We start from the raw sequence: 27,433 nt of genomic DNA, 5'->3' as shown, positions 1-27,433 counted from the left end.
TGTCTACCTCCTCCTCCACCAACATCCCCAGACGCTGCTAGAAAGAAAACAAGAAAAACCAAAACAAACGAACGTGTTAAACAGCAGCGTGAAAGCTATTGGTAGACTGTCTTGTGAGTTGTTCTCTTGTGCGCTCATTCGTGTGATCTAGCTGTGTTCCCGGCAGATGTCTAGGAGAGTATCATAACAGAGAAATTCTTAATGATACTCGACAAAGACACGTGACCACCGCTCACATAGATCAGCGGCAGGGCGTGTGACTCACCTCTGTCTAGAAACGAAGTATCATGACGCCACCAAGGTGTGGCCGTCGGTGCTCACTTCCTGTCGCCAACCTTCCCCGCAGGTAAATGCTGAGCTCAACTGTGGAGAGCAATCCATGATCTATACATTTCCTCCACGTTTTCTGTAATAAAACACTTTCAAACACCTATCAAAGTAACATGGTCATAGCTTACCGTGGTATAATAAGTAACAGGTTATGAATATGCATTATATTTCATGGCGTAAGCGCGCCATTGGTCGGTTTACATGAGCACCGATACACCTTACATTTCTGGCCAATATCCGATTCTAGGGCTGCGTTCGTAAATTCGCTGTGGAAATCTGATCAGCACCCATTGAATGCCTCTTGTCCAATCAACTTACACGACGTTGAACCCAGTGTGCGCTCCGGCGCTCTCAGAGAAGATTTACGAACGCACCCTAGAGAAGTAAAGGGTGGGGTCGGGGTGAGAGCGCCTGTGGTGAGGTGGGAGGAGTCTGGGGTGAGGTAGGAGGAGTCTGGGGTGAGGTGACGCTCCTAGGCATTGTTCGGGAGTATCGTCGCAGCAGTGAGGCTTCCAGTTCAGCAGAGAGAACCGTATCTTTGGAAAAGTTGGGACATCGCAGACTTGGAATATTCGAAACGATAGTTCGTACTTCGACAGGTAAGAATACTAATGGTCACATTCCTTTTTATTTGACGGATCAATTCGAGGAGTGATTTCTTATCAGCGAATAATAGGATAGTTTGTGTAATCTATTTGTCACTTACTTGGGTTGTGTTTTTTTTTTCTCCCGGTATTTAACTAACTGACATTTCTTGCCGTTTAAATATTGTATTTATATCCTGCATATAAAGTTTCACCTCTCGCAAGTGAGTGTAATTTGTCGCTGTCCGAACCTAACGGCATAATAGAATAACAATGTTGCTTTCGAACTCATTTCCGCACCCGTCGCCACTCAAACGTCGTTCCTAGTTTCATAGTGGTTATACGGTGTAATGCCAAGTTTGTTCCATTTAACAGGATCGATAGATGTATACATGTTGACGTTGGACGGTTTACCAAACACTCTCTCTGCCCAAAATCTTTTTCCTAATGTTATTCAACAAAGTATCGATTCATTTGACGTCATTCGAATCCCAATGGAGACTCGTACTAAAAGTCATTAGTGGGGCTACCGTGTCACCCGAGAGTGGGACACACGATCGAAGTTCGTCTACCCTCCTCCATTGTCAAATCCACAGGATCGAACTTCCGCTCACTGCTTTAGCCTACATAACTGGGAAATAAATGATTTGCAGACTGCGTTGCCATTTGCCATTCGACACATTTCAAGTCTAATACTGAACTCTGAAACCTTTAATTGGTGTGCTGATTGCACCTGCGTACTGTAGCCTAAATAATGCATGAGAATTGAAGTTAGTCAATTATGGAGATTGATATCATCTGTTTTTCTAGAGGGGTGTTTAGAGGGAGAGCCCATCATTTCAGTTGTTGGCAGGGCTAAGTGTTTATTGGAGCGCTGGGGCTGTGGCAGACACTGGCTGCACATCAGAATGAAATGCTGCCACACCTAGATTGTCATGTGTATCCAAAGCACAACACTTGTGAAATAAATCAATACAAGACCAACGCAACCACACTGTTGTGAATTTCCGTTTTCTTTTTTTCCCTTTCTTTCTTTTTTAAATCAATAACATTGAACGGTGAATTTCCGATAATTTTATATTGCATTATTATCACCAGCCATACCATCCCCCCTCCAGTGGATGCTGGGGGCCCCTGGATTTAAAAGAATAGGTTGAAATACCTCTCAAATGCTTATCTTGGTTAACCTTCACATGTTTCTCTCTGATAATCAAGGATAGGGTTGTGTGTGTGTGTGGGGGGGGGGGGGGGGGGGGGAGGTTATATTAGCCTTGGAGGGGGGAAGACATCACTTCAGGGGAGGCTGGTGGAGATGGAAATCGGAGGATGGCTCATTAGAATGCATGGAATGAAGAATGGTTCTTTCTCATTCTACCTCCACCAGTCTCCTGCTTTACCCCAGGCCCTCTAGCCTTGATCCCCAGGTAGTAAACTGTGGGGGGTGGGGGTGGGTGGGGCATGACTGATGGATGAGGAGTGGCTGTGTATGGTTCAGGTTCACACATGCATCATGGATGACGATGAATAATGGATGATGAACATCAAGACCGAGGCAGCATTACAAAATTGTGTGTGTGTGAGTGAGAGAGAGAGAGAGAGAGAGAGAGAGTGTGTGTGTGATAATCAAAAACCGTGAGGTAGCAATATAAAAATGTGCCGTCCCATGTCCTGCCAGTGTCTGCACACCAGGGGAGGCTGGAGGAGGCAGAAATGGGAGGATGGGTCTCATTGTTAATGCATGGAATTTCGAAACCTCCGATCTGTGCCTCCCCTGCGCCACACCCACCTCCTTAGTCACAGGAGGGCGGCGTTCAGGAGGGCGTTGGACGGCAGATGGAGATGCTGATAGAAATGTCACAAGTAGACCTGACACGATGACTTACTCTACACGTCAGAGAGGCGTGTCTGCTCTCTATGTGAAATGTATCTCTGTTGCAATTAATTTTATGTTTCTTTGCGATTAAAACGAAAACAGGAAGTTGTTAAACAGCAGTTATGTCCTGTTGAACGCAGCCCAGGTCAGATCCACTAGGAAGTGAGCAATGTAGGAAGTCCAGGTGTCTAATTACATCATCTGTAAGGGGCATTATCTCCAACAGGGGTTTCCAAACTTTTGAAATCCTGAAAGATGCTCTAATTGGTTGGATTTGAACCACAAATCTCTGCACTATAGGTTACAGGTGCAATACACAGACGTTGTTTGTCTTCATACTAAATACACCTTTGAGTCTTATCATCAAGTCAGAGGTTAATTGGATTTTCTCAGGGGATCCCACGTTGAAATCGGTGTTAGGGTTACCGAAGTTTGGGAACTGCTGATCTAAAACCTCTTGCCTCCGCTTTATCCTCCTCCAACAGAGACCCACGAGCCATTCGTTATGCCAGTTCTACTACCCCCTGCGAGGCCCCACTCCTAAACCACCGATTTATCTCATTTGATTTCCTGATTTAAATCCACTTTTCCACCAAAATGCCGTTATTTCCTTCACTCCACTTCTTATGTGATTTAGTCATTCGGAGCCGGCCTAATGAGACCAACTTTTTAATATCCGTGAAAGTCAAATCGGACATGGCCAAGCAACGGAATGACATTAGAGTTGGAGTGGCTGTCTGTCAGAACTGGGATCGTCCCTTTCCCCCCCCCATGTTGAAGAAGCGACACAGATTCTGGCATCCAGCACTGTTCTACACCAGCGGACCCAGCTGATGTTGATGAATGGATGTCAGGTTGAATTGAGCTCAGATTGAATTGAGCTGAGTTTTCTCTCTCTCTCTCTCTCTCTCTGTCTCTCTGCCCCCCCCCCCCCCCTGTCAGTGTATTCTGTTGGTCATTCCGTACCGTGCTGGGTTGGGCTTTAGTGACGGCCTGCAGCTTGTCTGTGTGTGTGTGCGTGTGTGTGTGTGTGTGTGTGTGAATATGGTTCATACTGAGATTTGCAGCTGCAGCTGTGGGGGTGGATTCGGGGGGGGGGGGGGGGTGATACAGTCTCTAATCCTCCCCCTGGTCATGCTTAATTCCCTGATATTGTCCCACATAAGGCCAGACAGGGACCAGGGGATCCTGCACGGTATAAATAGGCCTACGCTTCACAAAGAGGATTACCCAATAATATACCACATCATGCTTCTTTCTTTCCTACTTTCTTTTTTTCCCCTCTTTGTCTCAGTCTTTTGTCTCATTGCTTTTCCCATGTTTTCATGTCCTCTCTCTCTCTCTCTCTCTCTCTCTCTCTCTCTCTCTCTCTCTCTCTCTCTCTCTCTCTCTCTCTCTCATATTCTTTCTTGGTGGCGCCTGAACATTTCAGAGGGCTCTGTTTCACCACAGAAACCAATCAAACCACACATGCGTGTGTGCGTGTGTGTGTGTGTGTGTGTGTTTGAGTGTGTGTGTCACCTCGTTGTGTGTGTCCTTGTGTCCAGGAGGGGATGGCGGAACAGTGAGATGAGGTTTCTGTGGTCAGTTGTGATATGGAGCCTTTGGGGTGCGTCCTAATACTCTGAAGCAGCTTCATCTCCTCTTTCACCTACACTGATGTGAAGGAACTGGACACACATTCTCCCCTGTTTTCCTTGACTTTTAAGTGGGTGTCAATGAAGGAGGAGACTATCAGCACCAGAGGGGTATATTAGAACAGGTCAGTAGAGACTATTCAGTCCCAGAGAGAAGCTGGTGTTTGTGTGCGATCTGCGATGGTGTCGTAATCTCCCCTTAAATTGCGGCATCTTAAAGAACAGATCCTCCCAGACAATGTTGTTATCGACCCAAAGCAGATTTACTGTTACTAGTCTCCCCCCTCCACCCCCATTCTCCCCCCAATCTCCCCCCCATTGCCCTAGTCAGCAATCAACCCTAGTCCCCCCCCTGCCCCCCCTGTTCTTTTAATCTGCTAACAAGCAGTTTACAGAATCACACACATCATCATAGTCATTAATGTGTTATCTTCAAGGTGACTTTCCTTTTCGACAGCTTTAGTGTGTGTGTGTGTGTGTGTGTGTCGCCTGCATTCTTTATTCTACACTATCAAACAGCTAAGGCCATCATTATGGCCCCTGACAGAAATCACATCGCGATCGTTAATATGTTTGCCGTTCCAAGTTCCGACGCAAGGTGACTTTCCCTATTGGACGGTTTTACAATTGTCAATGTGTGCATTAGAAGAGGTCATGTGACCTACTGGCGCAATCCAGCAAGTTGGTTTGAAATTGGTTTGTACCAGGGGAGGCTAGTGGCGGTAGAAATCCGAGGACGGGGCTCATTGTAATGCTTGGAATAGAATAAAAATGAGCCCGTCCTCTGATTTCTACCTCCACCAGCCTCTCCGAGGAGAGAGGAAGGACAGGATTGTTGACTACTGAGATCATCGTACCCTAGTGCCTATCAGACTCCAGCTCAATGAGAAGCTCATTGCTCAGCCAAAACCCAACCAACCGTGAAACAACATATCTTTTGAGTCAGCTCAGCCGGAAGCAAGTAAGCAGCAAGCAAGTCAGTCGACTCTACCCCCCCCCCCCAAAGTGCATGTGAAACTGTGTCAGTAATGAAATAATCATTAACATGTAACATTATTCAGAAAGAATCCAGCTGTAATGGGCTCAGGCTGCTCGCTATTTCAGGCTCCCCGTCAGAAGGCAAGATGTCCCGCTGCTTCTGGAACAAACACTCTGATAGAAGCCGACTTGAGAAGAATACGACACTGGCAGTTGGGAGCGGTTGGGAGTCTTTTTTGGCTGCCGTGACTTTCGTGGAAGTGTTCGTGATGAAGGGGGAGGGAAGATGGCGGTGACTTAGGGTTGCTCTAACATTTTAAGTGTGTGTGTTTGTGAGAGAGAGAGAGTCCAACCCAGAAGAAAAAAAAACGGTCTTGAGAGTGAATAATTCATCTTTAGTGACAGCCCAACGGGGTCCAGCTGTGTTCAGCCGGGCGGTCTCCCGGTGTCTCGGTGCCAACCTTCGACAGCTCGCCTTTTAACTCGGTGCCACCGACTCCGCCGGACACGACTGCTGCTGCCAAGCTTCTCCCAAAGAGAAGATTCTGGTTCTAGAAAACCTCCCCCCCCCCCAACCACCGAGTCATTCCTGCTGGTGTTGTTCTCCTCTCTCGCGGCCTCATCCTCCTACTCATCCCTTAATTACCCTGCAATGAGCCGAGTTACGGGAGGAGAAGGGAGGAGAGGCAGAAGGGAGGGTTGAGGGTGCGGTGGAGGAAGGAAGGCTAATGACTGGTCGGGACGCTACATTCGTTAGGCAGTGTGTCTGGGCCCAATCAGTCTTCAGCCTCGCACGGATACGAGCCCTCTCATAGAGACTACGAGCCGCTATGTCGAGGGTGTCCAGCACTTTTTCCAGACCGAGCGATCTGACAGAAGGAGAAACTCCTGGCCCCGTCAAGAGCCTTCAGCTTTTTAGCCCTGTGCAACCGCGGTAGTGACCTTATATTCACTTCACACTCCCTACTTATGTTCACGTCAGAGTTCATATCCGTCTTCTCAGGTCCTAGGGGCCAGCGGTTTTTCCTAAGCCTTGTGATCGGACCGGGGTGGGGGGGGAAGTGTCTTGGCCCCTCAGGGGGTATGACGCGATAAGAATAGAATCTCTCAAGCCTCCCACGGAGGCGTTGTACACGGAGGTGTGAAAGTTGTCTGTCAGCTCATGACAAATGAACCATGGCGTCATGACGACCGATATGGAATTGTAACACTTCACAGTTCACAGTGACCTCATTTTCAGTCAGGAAGGAAGGAAGGAAGGAAGAAAAGTGGAGATTGTCTCTCGCCTGAAGTCCCCTTCTCCCTCTTACATCAGTCAGGGTTAGCGTGACATAATGTGGAGGCACACGCTGCAGATATAACTACTGTATCTGTTCCATCTCTCTCTCACACACACACGCATACATAACATCTTTTCCATCACACACACGCACACACATCTTTTCCATCACACACACACACACACACACACACACGCACACACACACACAACATATTTTCCATCACACACACACACACATTACATCTATTCCATCCTCTCCTCTTTAACCGCCTGGTAAGCTTTCCCTGCTTGTCAGCTGAACTTCTTCAGGGGGTGTGTGATATTCTTCAGACTCCCTTTAGATTTCAGCCCCCCCCCCCTCCGCGCCTCCTCTCTGCCTCCGATCTCTCTGAAATATTCATCATCTGTCGCATCGCCTCAGCGATCACCAGCCTGCCGACGCAGGACAAGAAGACACACACACACACACACACACACACACACACACACCTACCTACCTAAAGGAGGGTGTCAGGGAGAGCTGAGCTAACCTGAGGCTTGACTTGACCCGGTTGCCTATGTCAACAGAGTAAGTCTGGCCTACTTTTATCTGTAACTTTCCCATTTACTTCAGCAAACACCCAAAGGGAGCCTAGCATTTGTTGCTAAGAAATGACCAATTTGATGGTCATCTCCACAAAGTAGGTCGTTTATGAAGCCATCCAACTTAACATGGAGTCCTAACTCAAGATCCCTGCGCTAGCACGGGCACACACACACACACACACACACACACACACACATTAACCTACGACATAGATTCAGTTCTGTTGCTACTCACAGCTCTCCCTTTTGGCCCTTCCCTCCCACCCACCCTCCCTCTCTCCTACCCTCCCTCACTCCCTCCCTCTCAGCTCCATGTAACCTGATCCCCCCTCTCTGCTCTTACACACTTCCCATGATTTACAGAGGGAGGGAGGGAGTGGACAGGGAGTAAACAACATGAAGAACACACGTCTCCCAAACACACACACACACACACACACACACACACACACACACAGGCAGATATGCACATACACACACACACACACATACATACATACAGATATACACATAAACATCTGTGACATGGTTGATCTAACCTACACACACACACTCTTCCCTCTACCCCCCTGGGTTATTTCAACACCCGTCAAAGCCTTTTTACGACCCGTCAACAGACAGATCTAGGCCATACGTTCCACTGCTTCTTTAATTGATTCGCTCCCTCACGCTGCACTCCAGTGCGTCTTGGTACTTCACTGATGAATGACTCCCTAAGTCATCACATTCTAATGTTCTGTTTATTTGTCAGTTGACTGCTATCTAGTGCCAGAGCTATGTCAATTAGCACTGTACTAACATTTGGGCCTTTAGCGAAGGCATCTCATTTCCTCCATTATGAATCACTGTTAGGTTTGGGATTAGCTTAGGCTGCTGCTAACTCACGTTACTGTGTGTTTAGGTTGGTCATGGACTATTCAACGTCCATGGGGCTAAACTCACATGTGTGTATAGACTGCATTTACAACACATGGATGTGAAGTATCTTTATCACACAGGTTCTCTCACAGAGTGTGTGTGTGTGTGTGTGTGTGTGTGTGTGTGTGTGTGTGTTGTGTGTGTGTGTGTGTGTGTGTTCTGTCCTGTCCTGTCCTCACATGCAACCTATCGTGCAGGGAGCTGTGTTGTGGACTGAAGCCCTGTTTCTCCATGGCGGAGGTTTTGGCATGCCCGAACAGCCCGAGAGCAGGGTTTCATCAAGCCTGCTGTTCTCATTGGAGGTTTTGAATAATGTACTCCCAATAGTGGATACTTTGTCTCTCTAAATGCACTCAGGACAGGCCCTTTTTTCTTTTCCTGGTCCTTTACTGTTTTGACACAAACTCAATTTGTCGGTCTAGTGCTCGCTGTAACGAAATGGCACCGTAATCTAGTTTTGATGCGATTTTTTTTTCTCCCCTATCCGTCTGGAAAAAGGAGTGATCCTTTCTGGCGTGCCAGCGTAGCTAAGAGCACCGTTTCATCATCCGAGTTTGTCATCATCGGCTTTGACGTATTCACTCCTGAAAGTAAGTACTTATCCGCCGTCCAAATGAACTTCCTGATGTGACCCCCCCCTATCATCTTCCCCTCCCGTGTGTTTCTCTACGGTGGTCAGTGTTCCGACTTACTTAAAGTAGTTCTTAATGGGCTTTTATTCCCCCCCGGTGAATAGTGATGTACTTCTGTACTGTGATTGTAACAAATGTTGTCGGGCCATTTCTCTCCCTGACCGGAACATAACGTTTTACGACCGAGCCTGACGTTTGGTTTTGAGTAATGAAGTCTGACCGGAAGAGAGAGTGCGTGTACGTGTGTCTGTGTGTGCCTGTGTGTGTGTTGTCCTGTCCTGTCCTCAGTGGATCCATTAGCTGCTGTGTGCTCACCACTGCACTTCCTACCCTATTGATTTGTACCAACCAGCTAAACAATTAGCTCCCCTCCCACCCCCCCAAAACTGGCATGAGTAGTCGTCGAGTAGATCAGTGGGAGTTTGGGGGGGGGGGGGGGGGGCTGGGAATGAGTGCGTGAATGGGGGCAAAATGGAGAGAAAGAGAGAGAGCGTGTGACAGTGACTGGAGAGAGAGAGTGAGAGTGAATGGTGAAAGGCTGCTGCTGTCCTAATGGAGGTTAAGCTTGTTCTCAGCAGGCTATCTGGACCGTGACCACCTGCCAGACGCACCCAGCTGTGTGTGTGTGTCTGTGTGTGTGTGTGTCTGTGTGTGGGTGTGGGTGTGGGAGAGTAAGTCTGGGGACCACTTACTGGCCGCAGCTTCTTAACAGCAGGGGCTCAGCTGTCCGGCTGGCCACTCACAAAGCCATTTAGGGGACTGAGAGGGACGTGCGGTGATGAGTGTGTGTTAATGGGAAACGGGGTGTGTAGTGGTATGGGGTGTTCTGTGAGTTGTGTGTTTGTCGGGGTCATCCGGGGGGGGGGGGGGGCCTATCCCCAGATGGTTTATGAAGCTTTACAGATGTGTGATAATGGAACTTAATCTGCTGGATCTGTGCCCCCCCCCCGAGCACTGACCAACTCTCTCCATCCCTCCCACGTGTCTACCAGCCCTAGAGAAGGGAGGGAGAGGGGGAGAGAGAGTATGCGGGAGCCTACCTACCTACCTACCTACCTACATACCTACCTACCTGGCCACATCAACACATCTTGGCTCAGATATCAACAAACAAGTAAAAGTATAGATATGAAACGATCAGGGTTGAGGTCTTTTTCCCGGCATGATTCCTACAACTTGTCTCTCTCTTCTCTCTGGTCTTCGAGGCCCTTATATCTACACTGTGGAGAGAGTGTACTTATATCTACACTGTGGAGAGAGTCTACTTGGCCGGAGGAGGAGGACGGGGGCTTGTTGTAATCCGATTTCCTTCCGCCCCCCCCCCCCGCACAACACGTCCTAGGCTACCGCCGTCTCAGATATGAAAGCGTCTTAGTGGCGTTCCTTGGCCGTGCCTCCGTAGCCCGAGGATTACCTTCAGTCATGCAAGCCCAGGAAATGAAGGCAAAGATTATCCCGGCGCTTTCAGAACTCTCGCCAGAAAACTCACCTCTCGTAGGGCTTTGTAGCACGCCGGGTCGCGATAGGCCGGTTAGAGCGTCTGTCACATTGCCAGCCACGTACCAGGTCCTCTCGAGGTATACAGACATGCTGATAGGGGAGGGGCTAGGTTGCGAATTTGGAATTCAGCCCCAAAAAATATGAACCCACTTAATCCTCCGAAGTTGTTTATTCTCTCTCTCTCTCTCTCTGTGTGTGTGTGTGTGTGTGTGTGTGTGTGTGTGTGTGTGTGAGAGAGCCTGGGGTGAGTTGAGGGTTAGTTTAGGGTGGAGGCCAAACCTTGTGTAGAGAAACCAGGTTTCCTGGTTCCTCAAAGTGCCTGAAGCGTGTGTGTGTGTGTAGATGGGTAAGAGAGGTGCTGACTGAGTGACTTGTGTGTGTGACTTCAGGACAGTCACACACACCTCCCCGGAGCGAGAGGTGCTGAGTGAGCGACTTGATGCTACAATACGAATTGTCCTTCAGGACGGTCACACATGCCCCACCCACCCCCCCCCACCCCACCCCACCCCACCCCGGAGCGAATGGGTGTGTGAATCTGAATCCACAGAGGGGAGCTGAAGACCACACCCAGCGTGATCTCACACATAAACACATGCCACACACACGGCTGCACAAAGTGACACACGCACACACACAGTGCCATTCTCTCATACACACCTGCACGAAGTGACACACACAACATGTTCTCACACACACCTGCTCAGTGCCACACCCTGGTTCAGGTGGAGACAATTGTGTGTGTGTGTGTGTGTGTGTGTGTGTGTCACACCCAGGGAGGGAGGCTGCTGAGGGAGATGAGACAGTATCGTCATCATCACCACCAACACAGACAATGAGTGTTCATGTTGACTCAGTCACTGTACGCCAGCATGTCTGTAGGAGAGAACGGGCTAGAAAAGGAGAGTTTTTTAGTTTTTAACAGTTTTGTTTTGGGCCGTGTGTGTGTGTGTGTTGGACGGGGTGAATGTACTGGGTTAGTGTGGAATGTCACACCAGGATTAGAGCGCTGGGGGCCAAACTGCATTTTCTCTCTCCCTTCCTCTCTCTCTCTCTCTCTCTCTCCCTCCCTCCCTCCCTCTCACTCTCTTTTTCTCTCACTATCCCTGTCCTCCCTCCCTCTCTTTCTCTCTCTCACTCCCTCACTCTCTGACTGTCTCTCTCTCTCTTTCTAACCCCTCTCTGCCTCTCTCGTTCTGTTACTGACTGACTCTCCTCTCCCTTTCCCTCGTCTGTACTCGTTCAGTTTGGGGCTTTTCTGACATTCCTGTCTTCTCCCGACCGTCCCACAGGCAGCTATCAGGAGGGGGAGAGGGGGCGGCGAGAGCAGGGTAGGGTTAGGGAGTGTCTCTTCTGTGGAAAACTATGGCTTGTGCGTCTGTGTGTTTGTGTGTGTGTTTTACCCAAGGTATAGTAAGTGTGACAGCATATCAGTTATTAACCACACTACATTACTTACAATGGGCCAAAGAGCAAAGTCCACTCCAGAGCACACACACACACTCAACCCCAACAACAGTTCCTGACCACCACGCAATGTAGCACGAATAGCCTCCATGCTAGTTGATTGTGTTGTCTTTACTGCTGTGGCTGGAATTGAGTTGACTGGAAATAATTTCGGTGTTTGTGAGTTTCACCATAGTCTCAACAGCTACCCCCCCCCTCTCTCTATTTCCCCCCCCCCCTCTATCTCTCCCTCTGCTATCGTCAGCAGTATCTCTGCAGCTATCTACAGTCTGGTATGGCCACACAGTGGGGAGGTCAGGCCAGAGGCAGCTAGCTAGCGGAACAAAAACACGCCCTGCAAGCTGTGTGTGTGTGTGTGTGTGTGTGTGTGTGTGTGTGTGTGTGTGTGTGTGTGTGTGTGTGTGTGTGTGTGTGTGTGTGTGTGTGTGTGTGTGTGTGTGTGTGTGTGTGTGTGTGTGTGTGTGTGTGTGTGTGTGTGTGTGTGTGTGTGTGTGTGTGTGTGTGTGTGTGTGTGTGTGTGTGTGTGTGTGTGTGTGTGTGTGTGTGTGTGTGTGTGTGTGTGTGTGTGTGTGTGTGTGTGTGTAAATGGCAAAGCAAAGACTGGAGATGATGGATGGAGCGAGAGAAAAGGGGAGAAAGGAGGAGAAATCAGATTGATAGGAGTGAGATCAACTCTCTACAGTACGGCGTGCGAGCAGAGTTTCGGTTACCAAGGTGACGCAGGGACAGAGTGTGTCGCAACAACCTGCTCAGAACAGACGGCGGAACCTCCCGCCTGCCACACCCAGGAAAACACAGACTATACACACACACACACACACACACACACACACATGCACCCTGTCACACACCCTATCATTCACTCTAAACACACATGTACTATACAAGGTAAAACTGTAAACATTGAACACGGTTTTACCTTGTATATGTTCATGAGCTATTCAGTAGGCTACATAACAAGCTGTACTTCATATTTAGAGTAGTTGTTGATTTGACTTCATTGTTCCCGCTAATACAAAGTGACAATTGACAAGTAATGATTGGCAAATACACATGTAATTGGAGTGGACTAGACACTCCCAAGCATGGGAAAAGAGGTGAAACACCTTTGTTTGAACGGAGAAGGAGAGGGAGGAGAGAAAGAGAGGTAGAGAGGGAGACAGAGAGAGCACATTCTGTGGCTATGATGAGTCGGTGTGTACCTGTAGCAGCAAGCACAGGGCTGCCTATCTGGCAACGCCCCGACACACACACACACACACACACACACACACACACCCCTCTGAACCCCCATGGCTGTACAAGGTTGGTGACTCATCATTCTGCTGTTCCCAGCAGAGGTGACAGAGAGACTAGATGCAGGAACATATGATGGCACACACACACACACGCACACACACACACACACACGCACACACACACACACACACACACACACACACACGCAGTGCACCCCATGGCATTGTTTGGTGAGGGATTAGCTTAGCTGAGTCACCAGACTATTCTCCAGATGTTACTGAGATAAGCATGCATGCACTTCCTAGGCCCTAGAGAGAGAGAGACTGCCACACCCTTATCGCCCTCCCCTCTAGAGAAAACACAGGAAGACCCCATTAGTATGTAGAGTGAGAGACACACACACATTCCCACTACAAGCTGAGCTGCTGGCGAAATGCATGGACTCTCATGGCCTAATGAGTGAAACATAGGAACAAACAAACACACACACACACACACACACTACCTCCCTCCCTCCCATATCCCTAGGGCATACACGTGAGGGAGTGGTAAAATAACTCACAAAACACTAGCAAGCTCACTGTTTGGCACACACACACACACACACAGGGCAGCTCCCAGGCTAATTCTAGACAGATTCAGACAAGATTAGCTGTGCACATTGGCACAATTATATAATCACCTGCACAAAAGTACTTTCATCTGGAGCTGATGGTACAGCGCTCGCTAATGATTCGAAAGACTTGTTCCTCTGAAAATGTCTCGGACACAAAGGACGTGGCGTTCTATTTATAAACTAGAAAAGCCCCTAGATACAGAATGAATGGGGTTGTATTAAACCGTTAGTCATACATATCCACATACAATATGCAAATGTGGAGGCGCAGGGCAGAATGGGGGGAGAAGCTGCGGGAGGAATGCCCTGGCACCAGGCTTATCAGGCTCCAACACGCAGCGCAGGACGGTCATGTCAGCTCCACGGGTTGATTCTCTACCTCTACCCCTCTACTTCTCGCTCTCTCCCTCTCTACCCCTCTTTACCTCTCTCTCTCTACCTCGCTACCCCTCTCTACCTCTCTCTCTGTCTCTACCCCTCTACTTCTCGTTCTACCCCTCTCTACCTCCCTCTCTACCTTTCTCTCTCTACCTCTCTCACTCTCTACCTCTCTCACTCTCTCTACCCCTCTACTTCTCTCTCTCTTTCTCTACCTCTCTCACTCTCTACCTCTCTCACTCTCTCTAACCCTCTACTTCTCTCTCTCTCTCTCTCTCTCTCTCTCTCTCTCTCTCTCTCTCTCTCTCTCTCTGTGGAAGAGAAACATGCCAAGTACAAGATGGAGAACAGATCAGCCTGCCTTCCCCCAGTCCCTTGCCTTTCCCATTCCCCTTGCTCATTCCATTTGAACTATATTTTTCTCTCTCCCAGTTTATCTCTCTCTCTCTTTATCTACACACGTACTCATTCACTCACTCATGCACACACACAGAGACTGTACCATATGCATTTACATAACATCGCTCTCGAAATAAGTGCAGGCAAAAATAGTTGACACCAAAGCATCGGCCGGACACCCCAGGCATGACCTGAATTCAGATCCACACATTCTACACTCTGTTATACTATGAGTGTCAGACCTGGAGGTGTGTGTGTGTGTGTGTGTGCGTGTGTGTCCTTTCACACACTTGGCCTCTACCCTTTGGGAGAATGGCTCCATGCAGCCACTGCATGCCTGTGGCGAGCCCCTGTGTCATTCTTCCTACTCAACTGCAGTCCTATTCTCACCCCCATGACACACACACACACACATTCATACACGGGTACATACATGCACGCACACACTCATATTCATGCAAAAACACTCAGATTCATGAACAATCACACTCTTTCTCTCACACACACATACTTATACATACACATGCTCACACACACACCGCAATGTGCCTGATTCCAGTAAGAATGCTGTCGCTCCAGTTCCACCCCCCCCCCCTCCCATCCCCACTACATCAACAAACATTGTCACAACGTCGCAATGGAGACATTGTCAGGACGAGACGAGTCACATGTCACTAGCGAGAGCGTCAGCCGCGGTCCTGAGAGACCAGGGGTGTCAGACGCACGCGGCCGCCATCAGGGGGACGGAGAGGGGGGGGGGGGGATGGGTCAAGACCACGCGGTGGCGCAGAGTAGAGGGGATATGGGACATCCTGCCGGTCTTTCCTGCCGCGGTTATTTTGGGGTGTTCACAACAAGGAAGTGCTGATGTGCTGTTAAGTCCTTTGAAGACACACACACACACACACACACACACACGTATACGTACACATAATATACGCACTCATATATAGGTACACATATTCATACATACAGACATATACATAATGTACACACATTTCTCCTAAGATATTATGTGTGTGTAATGGTAATACATTAAGAAAGAAGCCACTGGGACAGAGCTGAGAGGTGACTATCAGACAAGAACAAGGGAGGTAGAGAAAGAGAGAGAGAGAGAGAGGGGTGACAGGTGAGGGGGTGGAAACCTGGGAGAACTATAAGATGAATAATGTAAGCAGGATGGAGGAAGTGTGTGTGTGTGTTCTCCCAGAGAAAGGTGTAAACGGAGATAAGAGACAGTTAGATAGTGGAGGACAGAGGAGCTGACAAGAGTCCAGCAGGAACTGTCGGAGGGAAAGGGAGTGATGGTTTGTTTTTGAAATTGGCCAGTGAGAGAATGCGAACAAAGGTGTGTGTGTGTGTACTCAATCTATCTCTATCTTGCTCACACTCTCTCTCTCTCTCTCTCTCTCTCTCTCTCTCTCTCTCTCTCTCACACACACACACACAGTATACACACATACACGCATACACACACACACAGTCGAAACTGGCCTAACCGGTTCCAGGGGCCGACACAGATACTATGCGTCAGCGCTCGCTAGCAGAGGCAGTCAGGCCCTGTCTTCTCTCTCCCACGGCTGTATGGGCGGAGGCCCGGGGGTCGGAGGTCGTAGGGCGGGGGTGGGCGGGGGCGTTATGGCATTCCTGCCCTGCAGCTGTCTCTCCGCCCCCCTCACCCTCCCTGCCCCGCCCCTCAGGCTCCCAGCAGCCCCTGCTGGCTACTCCGCTGTGTCTCTTTGCGCCGACACAGAGGTGCTCCTCTCACCCACCTGGCGGTGTAGATCAGGGGAGGCTGGCGGAGGTAGACATCGGGAGGACAGGCTCATCGTAATGTGTAGAACAGGGGGACGTGCAGGGGCCCGTAAGTGGCCCTCCTCTTTCTCTCTCTCATCCATTCTTCCTGTCAATCTCTGCTGGCTCTATCCCAATAGAGCAGAAATGTCTTAAAAACATATTTAAAGAAAACACTTATGTACATCAAACCTCCCGTGCAATACAATGAGCCCACCAGCCTCCCCTAGCGATAGAGAATACCTGGTGGATTTAAAGGGGAGGTGATTAAACAGCAGGGGGGCATTGAGCTACTGGCTCATATATCCCCCCATGCTTATGAATATATTTCCCCTTTCACAAAAAACGTCTTTGAAGAATTAAAGAGCCTGAAAAACGTCACTTGAAAGCTGTTTGGTTCTGCCACGCAGTAGGAGGGCTGTCTGTGCGGTGGGAAATGTGTTGTTCTATTGTGACTAAATGTTCTCCTTTTTATGTGTTCCAGGTTTTCCCCCCCCCCCATTCTTCTTGGTTTGAGCCCAGGAGGCTAGGATGGCAATGCAAAGTACGTATCGGCCTATTTTAACATCCCTCTCGCGTTTCTCTCTCTCTCTCTCTCTCGCTCTGTGTCTCTCTCTCTCTCTCTATCCCTTTCTTCTCCATGTGTGACACTCCTCCATCCTCCCCCACTATTTGACTCATCTCTTTCTTCCTCTTCTTTTCTTCTCCTTCTTCCTCCCACCCTTTCCTCTTTTTCTTTGTTGTCGTTTGTTCGGTTCTCCGTATCGTTGTTGTGTGTTACGGTCGACAGTTTGGTTGTCTCGCAGCTAGTGTATACTTCTTAGTGCACCATTACCCTTACTTTACCCCCTCCCTCCCTTTGTAGTGGGCCAATCTTTAGCATGCACTTCCAAGTGCACCATTATCCAACCTGACCCACCCCCCGCCTTACCTTTGTGTGTACAGTAGCCTGCTAGCACAGAAATGTATACTTCTGAGTGCACTTGTATGTACACTAACGCCCTCCCTCCGTAGTGGGCGACGCAGAGGGCATGGTGAAGGTGTCGGAGTGGCAGCAGACGTACTACGCCGGCGACTCGGGCATCCAATCAGGAGCCAATACGGTCCACGATGATGATGGCACAGAGTACAGCACCACCAAACAGTACATCGTCACCTCCACCCTCACTGCTGAGGACCACGGTGGTACGTCACACACACACACACACACACACACACACACACACACACACACACAGTACAGCAGCTCCAAACAGTACACCGTCACCACTACTGTCACTATTGACGACCCTACTGGTAGGACACACACACACACACTGTTAATACTACTGTACACCTACTGTAACTGTCCGTATTACCACTGAACTTCCACTTCACCTGCATGACATGAATGAACGTCTGTTACAACAGCGTCATCTCACACACCTTTCTCCCCCCTCCCTCTCCCCCCTCCCCCCCCCCAGACGTGGAGACCCAGTACGCCATGACGCGGGCCCAGCGTGTGCGCGCCGCCATGTTCCCCGAGACGGTGGCGGAGGGCACGTCCATCCTGTCGACCCAGACGGACCCAGCCCAGATGACCAACGTGCAGCGCCTGGCCGAGCCCTCGCAGCTGCTGAAGAGCGCCATCGTCCACCTCATCAACTACCAGGACGACGCCGAGCTGGCCACCCGCGCCGTGCCAGAGCTCACCAAGCTGCTCAACGACGAGGACCAGGTGTGTGTGTGTGTGTGTGTGTGTGTGTGTGTGTGTGTGTGTGTGTGTGTGTGTGTGTGTGTGTGTGTGTGTGTGTGTGTGTGTGGAACAGATGCGTGTGTTTTTTTGTTTTTTTTACATTTAGCAGAAGTGTGTCTGTGTCTGAGGAACGTGTGTGTGTGTGAGGAACAGGTGTGTGTGTGTGTGTGTGTGTGTGTGTGTGTGAGTGAGGACGTTCTTTCTCTGTAAAAACATTCATCCACTCATTCTCTCCTCCCCTAACCCCCCCTCCCCCCGTCCCCAGGTGGTGGTCAACAAGGCGGCCCTGATCGTGAACCAGCTGACCCGCAAGGAGGCGTCCCGCCGCGTGCTGATGCAGTCGCCCCAGATGGTGGCTGCGGTGGTGCGGGCCATGCAGAACACAGGCGACATGGAGACGGCTCGCGCCACGGCCAGCATCCTCCACAACCTCTCCCACCAGAGGGAGGGGCTGCTCTCCATCTTCAAATGTGGAGGGATCCCCGCCCTGGTCCGCATGCTCAGGTGAGAGGCAGACAGACACGCAGGCAGACAGACAGACAGGCAGGCAGGCAGGCAGGCAGACAGACAGACAGACAGACAGACAGGCAGGCAGGCAGGCAGACAGGCAGGCAGTCAGACAATCAATTGATAAGGCTTGAATTTTTGCCAGGCTAAAATCAGTAGACTGAGGCTCGTCAATACGAACATATAGAAGTGTAGAAAGACTGTCCACAAGTAGAAAGACTGTCCCCAAGTAGAAAGACTGTCCACAAGTAGAAAGACTGTCCACAAGTAGAAAGACTGTCCCCAAGTAGAAAGACTGTCCCCAAGTAGAAAGACTGTCCCCAAGTAGAAAGACTGTCCCCAAGTAGAAAGACTGTCCCCAAGTAGAAAGACTGTCCACAAGTACAGTAGAAAGACTGTCCCCAAGTAGAAAGACTGTCCCCAAGTAGAAAGACTGTCCCCAAGTAGAAAGACTGTCCCCAAGTAGAAAGACTGTCCCCAAGTAGAAAGAATGTTAGGTGAGACAACCCACAAAACCATCCAGCAAATAAAGGTTCTATGAAAAAATTGTATTCCTTCTCCTCTTCACTGTCCTTTACCTCCCCACATTCCTTCTATCCCTCCTCTTCCTCAGTTCTCCCCCCTCCTCCTGCTCTTCCTCAGCACTCCTTTAGTGTCTGTGCTGTTCTAATCCTCTTCCTCATCCTTCCTATGGAGTCGGTGTTGTTTTAAACCTCTTCTCCTCTTCCTCAGCTCTCCTATGGAATCTGCACCCTCCTAATCTTCCTCGCCCTCTTCTTCTTCCTCCTCAGCTCTCCCATGGAGTCAGTGTTGTTCTACGCCATCACCACCCTCCACAACCTGCTGCTCCACCAGGAGGGCGCCAAGATGGCGGTGCGCCTGGCCGACGGCCTGCAGAGGATGGTCCCCCTGCTGAAGAAGACCAACCCCAAGTTCCTGGCCATCACCACCGACTGTCTGCAGCTGCTGTCCTACGGCAACCAGGAGAGCAAGGTGTGTGTGTGTGTGTGGGTGTTTGTGGGTGTGGGTGTTTGGAGGGTGTGTGTGTGTTGGGGTGGATTATGAGCATTGATGAGTCGTTTTCTCTCTCTCTCTCTCTCTCTGTGTGTGTGTGTGTGTGTGTGTGTGTGTGTGTGTGTGTGTGTGTGTGTGTGTGTAATGTGCATAGATTTTTGGGTGTGGTTCAGATTGTGTGTGTTTGTGTGTGTGTGTTTGTGTGTGTGTGTGTGTGTGTGTGTGTGTGTGTGTGTGAGAGAAATAGGTGTGTCTGTGTACAGTGGGGCAAAAAAGTATTTAGTCAGCCACCAATTGTGCAGGTTCTCCCACTTAAAAAGATGAGAGAGGCCTGTAATTTTCATCATAGGTACACGTCAACTATGAGAGACAGAATGGGGGGAAAGAATCCAGGAAATCACTGTCTGATTTTTAATGAATTAATTGGTCAATTCCTCTGTAAAATAAGTATTTGGTCACCTACAAACAAGCAAGGTTTCTGGCTCTCACAGACCTGTAACTTCTTCTTTAAGAGGCTCCTCTGTCCTCCACTTGTTACCTGTATTAATGGCACCTGTTTGAACTTGTTATCAGCATAAAAGACACCTGTCCACAACCTCAAACAGTCACACTCCAAACTCCACTATGGCCAAGACCAAAGAGCTGTCAAAGGACACCAGAAACACAATTGTAGACCTGCACCAGGCTGGGAAGACTGAATCTGCAATAGGTAAGCAGCTTGGTGTGAAGAAATCAACTGTGGGAGCAATTATTAGAAAATGGAAGACATATAAGACCACTGATAATCTCCCTCGATCTGGGGCTCCATGCAAGATCTCACCCTGTGGGGTCAAAATGATCGCAAGAACGGTGAGCAAAAATCCCAGAACCACACGGGGGGACCTAGTGAATGACCTGCAGAGAGCTGGGACCAAAGTAACAAAGGCTACCATCAGTAACACACTACGCCGCCAGGGACTCAAATCCTGCAGTGCCAGACGTGTCCCCCTGCTTAAGCCAGTACATGTCCAGGCCCGTCTGAAGTTTGCTAGAGAGCATTTGGATGATCCAGAAGAGGATTGGGAGAATGTCATATGGTCAGATGAAACCAAAATATAACTTTTTGGTAAAAACTCAACTTGTCGTGTTTGGAGGAGAAAGAATGCTGAGTTGCATCCAAAGAACACCATACCTACTGTGAAGCATGGGGGTGGAAACATCATGCTTTGGGGCTGTTTTTCTGCAAAGGGACCAGGACGACTGATCCGTGTAAAGGAAAGAATGAATGGGGCCATGTATCGTGATATTTTGAGTGAAAACCTCCTTCCATCAGCAAGGGCATTGAAGATGAAACGTGGCTGGGTCTTTCAGCATGACAATGATCCCAAACACACCGCCCGGGCAACGAAGGAGTGGCTTCGTAAGAAGCATTTCAAGGACCTGGAGTGGCCTAGCCAGTCTCCAGATCTCAACCCCATAGAAAATCTTTGGAGGGAGTTGAAAGTCTGTGTTGCCCAGCGACAGCCCCAAAACATCACTGCTCTAGAGGAGATCAGCATGGAGGAATGGGCCAAAATACCAGCAACAGTGTGTGAAAACCTTGTGAAGACTTACAGAAAACGTTTGACCTCTGTCATTGCCAACAAAGGGTATATAACAAAGTATTGAGATGAACTTTTGTTATTGACCAAATACTTATTTTCCACCATAATTTGCAAATAAATTCTTTAAAAATCAGACAGTGATTTTCGGGATTTTTTTTTCTAATTTTGTCTCATAGTTGAAGTGTACCTATGATGAAAATTACAGGCCTCGCTCATCTTTTTAAGTGGGAGAACTTTCACAATTGGTGGCTGACTAAATACTTTTTTGCCCCACTGTATATGTGTAACAAAACACCGCATCCCCATGTGAACGAAAACAGCAGAAGCGATGCCTTTGATTTGATACTCCTATATGACCCTTTGTATTAACCCCTCTCTCTCTCCCTCTGCCTGCCTCCCTTCCTCTGCCTGCCTCCCTCCCTCTCCCTCCCCAGCTGATCATCCTGGCCAACGGGGGTCCCGAGGGTCTGGTCCACATCATGAGGAACTACAGCTACGAGAAGCTGCTGTGGACCACCAGCCGCGTGCTCAAGGTCCTGTCTGTCTGCCCCAGCAACAAGCCTGCCATCGTCGAGGCCGGTGGGTTGGCGTGTGTGCGTGTGTGCGTGTGCGTGTGTGAGCGATGAAGCCTGTCTGAATTGAGGGATAGCCAATTGATGCATAAATACATATTTAGATCTCAATAGGGATATCTAATGTTACTCCCCCCCCCCCCCCTCCAGGAGGTATGCAGGCCCTGGGTAAACACCTGAGCGGCTCCAGTCCACGTCTGATGCAGAACTGTCTCTGGACCCTCAGAAACCTGTCTGATGCCGCCACCAAACAGGTGAGACGCCTGCCTCTCTTCTCTTCTGTCCTCCTCTCCTCTCCTTTCACCCCTCTATCCTCTTCTTTCATTCTTCCATCCACCTATCTGTGTGGGTGTCTCCCTCTCTCTCTCCCCCTCTCCCTCTCTCTCCCCCCCCCCCTCTCTCTCTCTCTCTCTCTCTCCGCCTCCCTCTCCCTCCCCTCTCATGCTCACTCATGTATCTCTCTCTCTCCCGCCCCCTCTCCCTCCCTTCCCCCCTCTCCCTCTCTCTCCCCTCTCATGCTCACTCATTTATCTCTCTTTCCCTCTCTCTCTCTCCCTCTCGCTCCCCTCTCATCATGCTCACTCATTAATCTCCCCCCCCCACTAGGAGGGTCTGGACAGCCTCCTCCAGGTGCTGGTGGGCCTCCTGAGCTCCGACGACGTGAACATGCTGACGTGCTCCACGGGCATCCTCTCCAACCTCACCTGCAACAACGGCCGCAACAAGGCGCTGGTCACCCAGGGCAACGGCGTCGAGGCGCTCATCCACGCCGTCCTGCGGGCGGGCGAGAAGGAGGATGTGGCCGAGCCGGCCGTGTGCGCCCTGCGCCACCTGACCTCGCGTCACCCGGACGCCGAGCTGGCCCAGAATGCCGTGCGGCTGCACTACGGCATCCCCGCCATCGTCAAGCTGCTCAACCAGCCTTACTACTGGCCTGTTATTAAGGTGAGAGAGAGAGGGAGAGAGGTGAGGGAGGTGAGGGAGGGAGGGAGGGAGGAAGCAGGTGAGGGAGAGAGGAAGAGAGAGAGGGTGGGAGGGAAGGAAGGAGGTGAGGGAAGGAGGTGAGGGAGGGAGGGAAGGAGGGAGGTGAGGAAGGGAGGGAGGGAGGGAGGGAATGTACAAATGAATGAATGAAAGGTGATACAACTTGTCCTACTTTCGGGGCTGAAATGGGATCCCCCCCCACCTCTAGACTGTACTGTAGTGTTGGTCTGATCTGTCTCCCCCCCCCCCCCCCTCCTCCAGGCTGTAGTGGGCCTGATCCGTAACCTGGCCCTGTGCCCAGAGAACCAGGCCCCCCTGAGGGACGCGGGGGCCATCCCCCGCCTGGTCAACCTGCTGCTCAAGGCCCACCAGGACGCCCAGAAGCACGGCTCAGCCACCCAGCAGACATACCAGGTACCTGACACACACTCACCCTGGTCTACACACACCTACCCTGGTCTACACACACACACACACACACACACACACACACACACACACACCAGGTAACTGACACACACTCACCCTAGTCTACACACACCTACCCTAGTCTACACACACTCACCCTGGTCTACACACACCTACCCTGGTCTACACACACCTACCCTAGTCTACACACACTCACCCTGGTCTACACACACCTACCCTAGTCTACACACACTCACCCTGGTCTACACACACCTACCCTAGTCTACACACACACATACACACACACACCAGGTAACTGACACACACTCACCCTAGTCTACACACACACACGCACACACACACACACACACCAGGTAACTGACATACACTTACCCTAGTCTACACACACCTACCCTGGTCTACACACACCTACCCTGGTCTACACACACCTACCCTAGTCTACACACACACACACACACACACCAGGTAACTGACACACACTCACCCTAGTCTACACACACACACACACACACACACACACACACACACCAGGTAACTGACATACACTTACCCTAGTCTACACACAGACCCACCAGGTAACTGACTGGGAATGGGATGAGGAACAGTATGAAACACGTGTGCAACCTGTGTATAACTGAACTTCTCTCTCTGTCAGGACGGAGTGAGGATGGAGGAGATTGTGGAGGGCTGTACAGGAGCTCTGCACATCATGGCCCGAGACCCCGTCAACAGAGGAGAGATCGCCAGCATGCAGACCATCCCCCTGTTTGTACAGGTAACGGCTTCTCCAGTGTGTGCGTGAGTGCATCTGTGAGACAGAGTGAGAGAGTGTGTGTGTGTGTGTGTGTGTGTGTGTGTCTAACCACCCTCCCTGCCCCCCCTCCCTCCCCAGCTGCTGTACTCCCCAGTAGAGAACGTGAAGCGTGTGTCTGCGGGGGCTCTGTGTGAGCTGGCGCTGGACAAACAGTCTGCTGAGATGATCGACTCTGAGGGAGCCTCCGCCCCCCTGATGGAGCTACTGCACTCTAACAACGAGGGCATCGGTGAGGACGACAACAACAACAATAATATGACATGATACATATCACACAGATGAGACTAGACAGAATACCAGGCTGGCACAACAAGAGTGTTTAGGGACCTGTGTTTCAAAAATGTTTCATCGAGGTCAGAATGATCCAGATCGGTTTTTTTGCTGTCCAGGACCAGGGCACCATTCCACCAACGTTGCTAAAGTAAAGTCCTGGCTTATTCTGATACATACTTATCAAAAGATCTGGTCTTATTCACGAGACTTATCAAAAAATAAGCCTGGATTTTCCCTTAGTGACGTTGATGGAATACCCCCCAGATCTACCTGCCAGATTTTGAGTAGTAAGAGGGGGAAATCAGCCAGCTCGATCTGATCCTGGATAGCAAAAAAAAAAATATATATAATTCTGATCCAGATTTAAAGTTTCTTTTTAAATCTGGATCAGAATGATTCTTTTTTTAATACTTGGACCCTGGTCAACTTCACCTTAAACCGGGGGGGCATAGTGGCGTAGCACACTAATGAGCATGCCATGTAATTGTAAGGTTCCTGGTTCAGACCCTCAACATATCTTGCATGTCATTCCTCCTCTCTCACCCATCCTTCCTGTCAATCTCTACTGTCTCCATTCCAATAAAAAGCAGAAATGCCCTAAAAAAAACAAGAAATAATGAGTTTCTGACGTGTTGTCGTTCTCCCTCTCAGCCACCTACGCCGCCGCCGTCCTCTTCCGCATCTCCGAGGACAAGAACTCCGACTACAAGAAGCGTGTGTCTGTGGAGCTCACACACTCCCTGTTCAAACACGACCCGGCCGCCTGGGAAATGGTGAGACGCCCTGTCCTCTTCCTCCCTCTAGTGGCCACTAAAGTTTTAATAAATAAATATTACATTTTTCAGGGGAGCCCTACTTAGAACATTATTTAAAAATAAAAAGTACACATTTAAAATGACAAACAATTACATTACTGCAACAAGTTAACAAGCAAGTTAAACAAGTAAACAAGTTAAAACACATACATGTTGTACATACTTTGTTCCTTTACCCATGTGTTCTAACATTGGTACATGAGTTAAGTAGTTGTAGAGTATTATTTTAGGATATACATCATCTATGAAATACAGTGCATGTAGTAAATATGTAAAACAAAAACAAAAAAATGTAGTAAAAATGTAAAAGAACTTTCTACCAAAACGACTATCCATCAAATGACAAGAGGACAGTGTTGAGTGTTGCCATATGTGGAATAGCTGACCTCATTCTGACCTTTCCCATCTGGTGACCCCTCCCCAGGCCCACAACAGTGTCCCCATGGAGGCGGGCTACGCAGCAGACGGTGAGTAACTCTCTCTGGGGGAGAAAGGTGCCCAGGCTGCACATTCCTCCAGCCGACACCACGCTGGGGCACAATGGCTCTGGGTGGAGGGGGCGTGGCCTACATACTAGCACCCTGCATGGCTCTGGGTGGAGGGGGCGTGGCCTACATACTAGCACTCTGCATGGCTCTGGGTGGAGGGGGTGTGGCCTACATACTCGCACTCTGCATGGCTCTGGGTGGAGGGGGCGTGGCCACATACTAGCACTCTGCATGGCTCTGGGTGGAGGGGGTGTGGCCTACATACTAGCACCCTGCATTGCTATGCACTTTACATTTCACCTCCATGATTATCTTATAAAACGTTTTTGTGTGTATTTATTTATACTGTATATACACATCACACATAAACTTAACAATTGTCCACAAAGAGTGCACAGATTTATTCTATTTCTCTATACAAAGCGTATATTGACCTCTCTCTCTCTCTGTGCGTGTTCCAGAGCTGGACGGTGGCTACCCAGCCTACGGAGGCTACCCCGCTGACATGCCCATGGACATGGAGGGAGACATGGGCATGATGTCTGATGACTACCAGCAGGGCATGACCTACGAGATGAGGCAACAGTACCCTGACCACTACTAGGACAGAGGTCAGTATACTGGACATATCCTATAATAATCATTTCATAAATGTGCATATACTATTTAATAACTGTACATATCCTTTTTTTATCTACACTACCATGTCTTTGCACTATATCACTATTTGCACTTCTGGTTAGATGCTGAACAGCATTTAGTTGTCTGGTACTGCAATGACGATAAAGTTGAATCTAATCTAATACCTACACACGCACTTACACACACATCCTAGTCTCCCAGTGTAACTGTCAGCAACACACACTCATACATTGATTCTGAATCTGTACATGTACTGTATGTGCATATAATAATATGATTATGTTAACACTTATGGCCATTCTCTTTACAGACACAGAAGGGGTGAAGGGAGGAGAAGAGAGGAGAGAAGGGGTGAAGCAGAGGAAGACAAGACAAGACCAGAATCACCCAGAGAATCTTTCAGTAGTCTATTCTGTCCCTCTGCTCACCTGTATGTAATATATGCAATTATCTTTGACTGTGGGGCTCAATCTAATGGGGCTTATAACTTCTGTTTTATAATGACGATGATGACGAAATGACCATGACGAAGATGCACATAGGATTTTAGTAGAGGGTGTTTTAAGGGGTGTGTGTGCGTGCGTGTATGCTTTGGGGTTGATAATCTATGCCAAAGAGATTTTTATTTTGTGACGATAATCATGTAGCTTCCTTTTTTTCATTTTTTTTTCTTCTTCTTTTTTTTTCCTGTTTTAATTTTTCTTCTTCTTAAAAAAAAAAGAAAAAAAAGTTGATAGTTGAAAACACTACCGGATAGGGTGTAGCCGCGCTCGCCTGCCCCCACTGTGTTTTTGTTTCTTTCTGCCTTGGTAACAGACACACCGCTCTTTTTTTAACCGTGCTTCTAACACCGCTACACCGCCATGTTACACCTTCCCTCTCACTGCCTCCTGAGGCAGGGCTTGGTCCAGAAACAACAGACGTCCGCCTGTCTTCCGTGTGGGAGACCCGGGTTCCAACCCCGCCGATCACTCCCAGTAGCTCTACCTTACCGTGGGCTCTGATAGAATATCGTAGAATTGTGACTGTCCTGTTGCTTAGACCGATCCAATTCATTCAGATCTAGCATCTAGGGTGGTGTGGTGGTGGTGAGGGGTTGTTTGTGGACTGAGTGTCAGTGTGAGTTAGTTCATGAGTCAGTACTGACTCAGTTAATGCGAGTTAGTTCATGAGTTAGTACTGATTCAGTGAAGTCATTTCTGACTGTTTCCATTGCCTGTTATTCAGTAGGGGAGACCGACCCAACACAGTAGATGTCCCAGCAGTCTACTAGACACAGAAACAAACTACTGACAGGGAAATTTGTCTTTCTACATAAAAAAAGTTTTTACTTAAATTTTGTTTAAGAAAATAAAGAATATATTA

General features: G+C 49.3%; 1 protein-coding gene across 1 annotated transcript; it reads left to right on the top strand.

Moving 5' to 3' along the window:
• Positions 1-816: 816 nt before the first annotated feature.
• LOC308149639 (junction plakoglobin-like) lies at positions 817-27,433 on the top strand. Its single transcript, XM_080522520.1, has 16 exons — positions 817-929; positions 16,697-16,756; positions 17,227-17,397; positions 17,676-17,929; positions 18,213-18,451; positions 19,246-19,447; positions 21,486-21,630; positions 21,774-21,877; positions 22,230-22,568; positions 22,869-23,021; positions 23,692-23,811; positions 23,929-24,079; positions 24,775-24,896; positions 25,363-25,405; positions 25,888-26,037; positions 26,379-27,433. Exons 2-15 carry the CDS (start codon positions 16,744-16,746, stop codon positions 26,028-26,030), a joined length of 2,199 nt encoding a protein of 732 aa, XP_080378646.1. The 5' UTR covers positions 817-929; positions 16,697-16,743; the 3' UTR covers positions 26,031-26,037; positions 26,379-27,433.

The sequence above is a fragment of the Nansenia antarctica genome (assembly GCF_963989245.1).
Source record: "Nansenia antarctica genome assembly, chromosome: 2".
Lineage (NCBI taxonomy): Eukaryota > Metazoa > Chordata > Actinopteri > Argentiniformes > Microstomatidae > Nansenia > Nansenia antarctica.
This window is presented reverse-complemented; position numbering and strand designations above follow the sequence as displayed.

Excerpts from the sequence above, each read along its gene's own strand:
- LOC308149639 (XM_080522520.1), top strand. Across the intron at positions 18,452-19,245 it reads GCCCTGGTCCGCATGCTCAG|CTCTCCCATGGAGTCAGTGT; the intron begins GTGAGAGGCAGA and ends CTTCCTCCTCAG. Across the intron at positions 22,569-22,868 it reads ACTACTGGCCTGTTATTAAG|GCTGTAGTGGGCCTGATCCG; the intron begins GTGAGAGAGAGA and ends CCCCTCCTCCAG.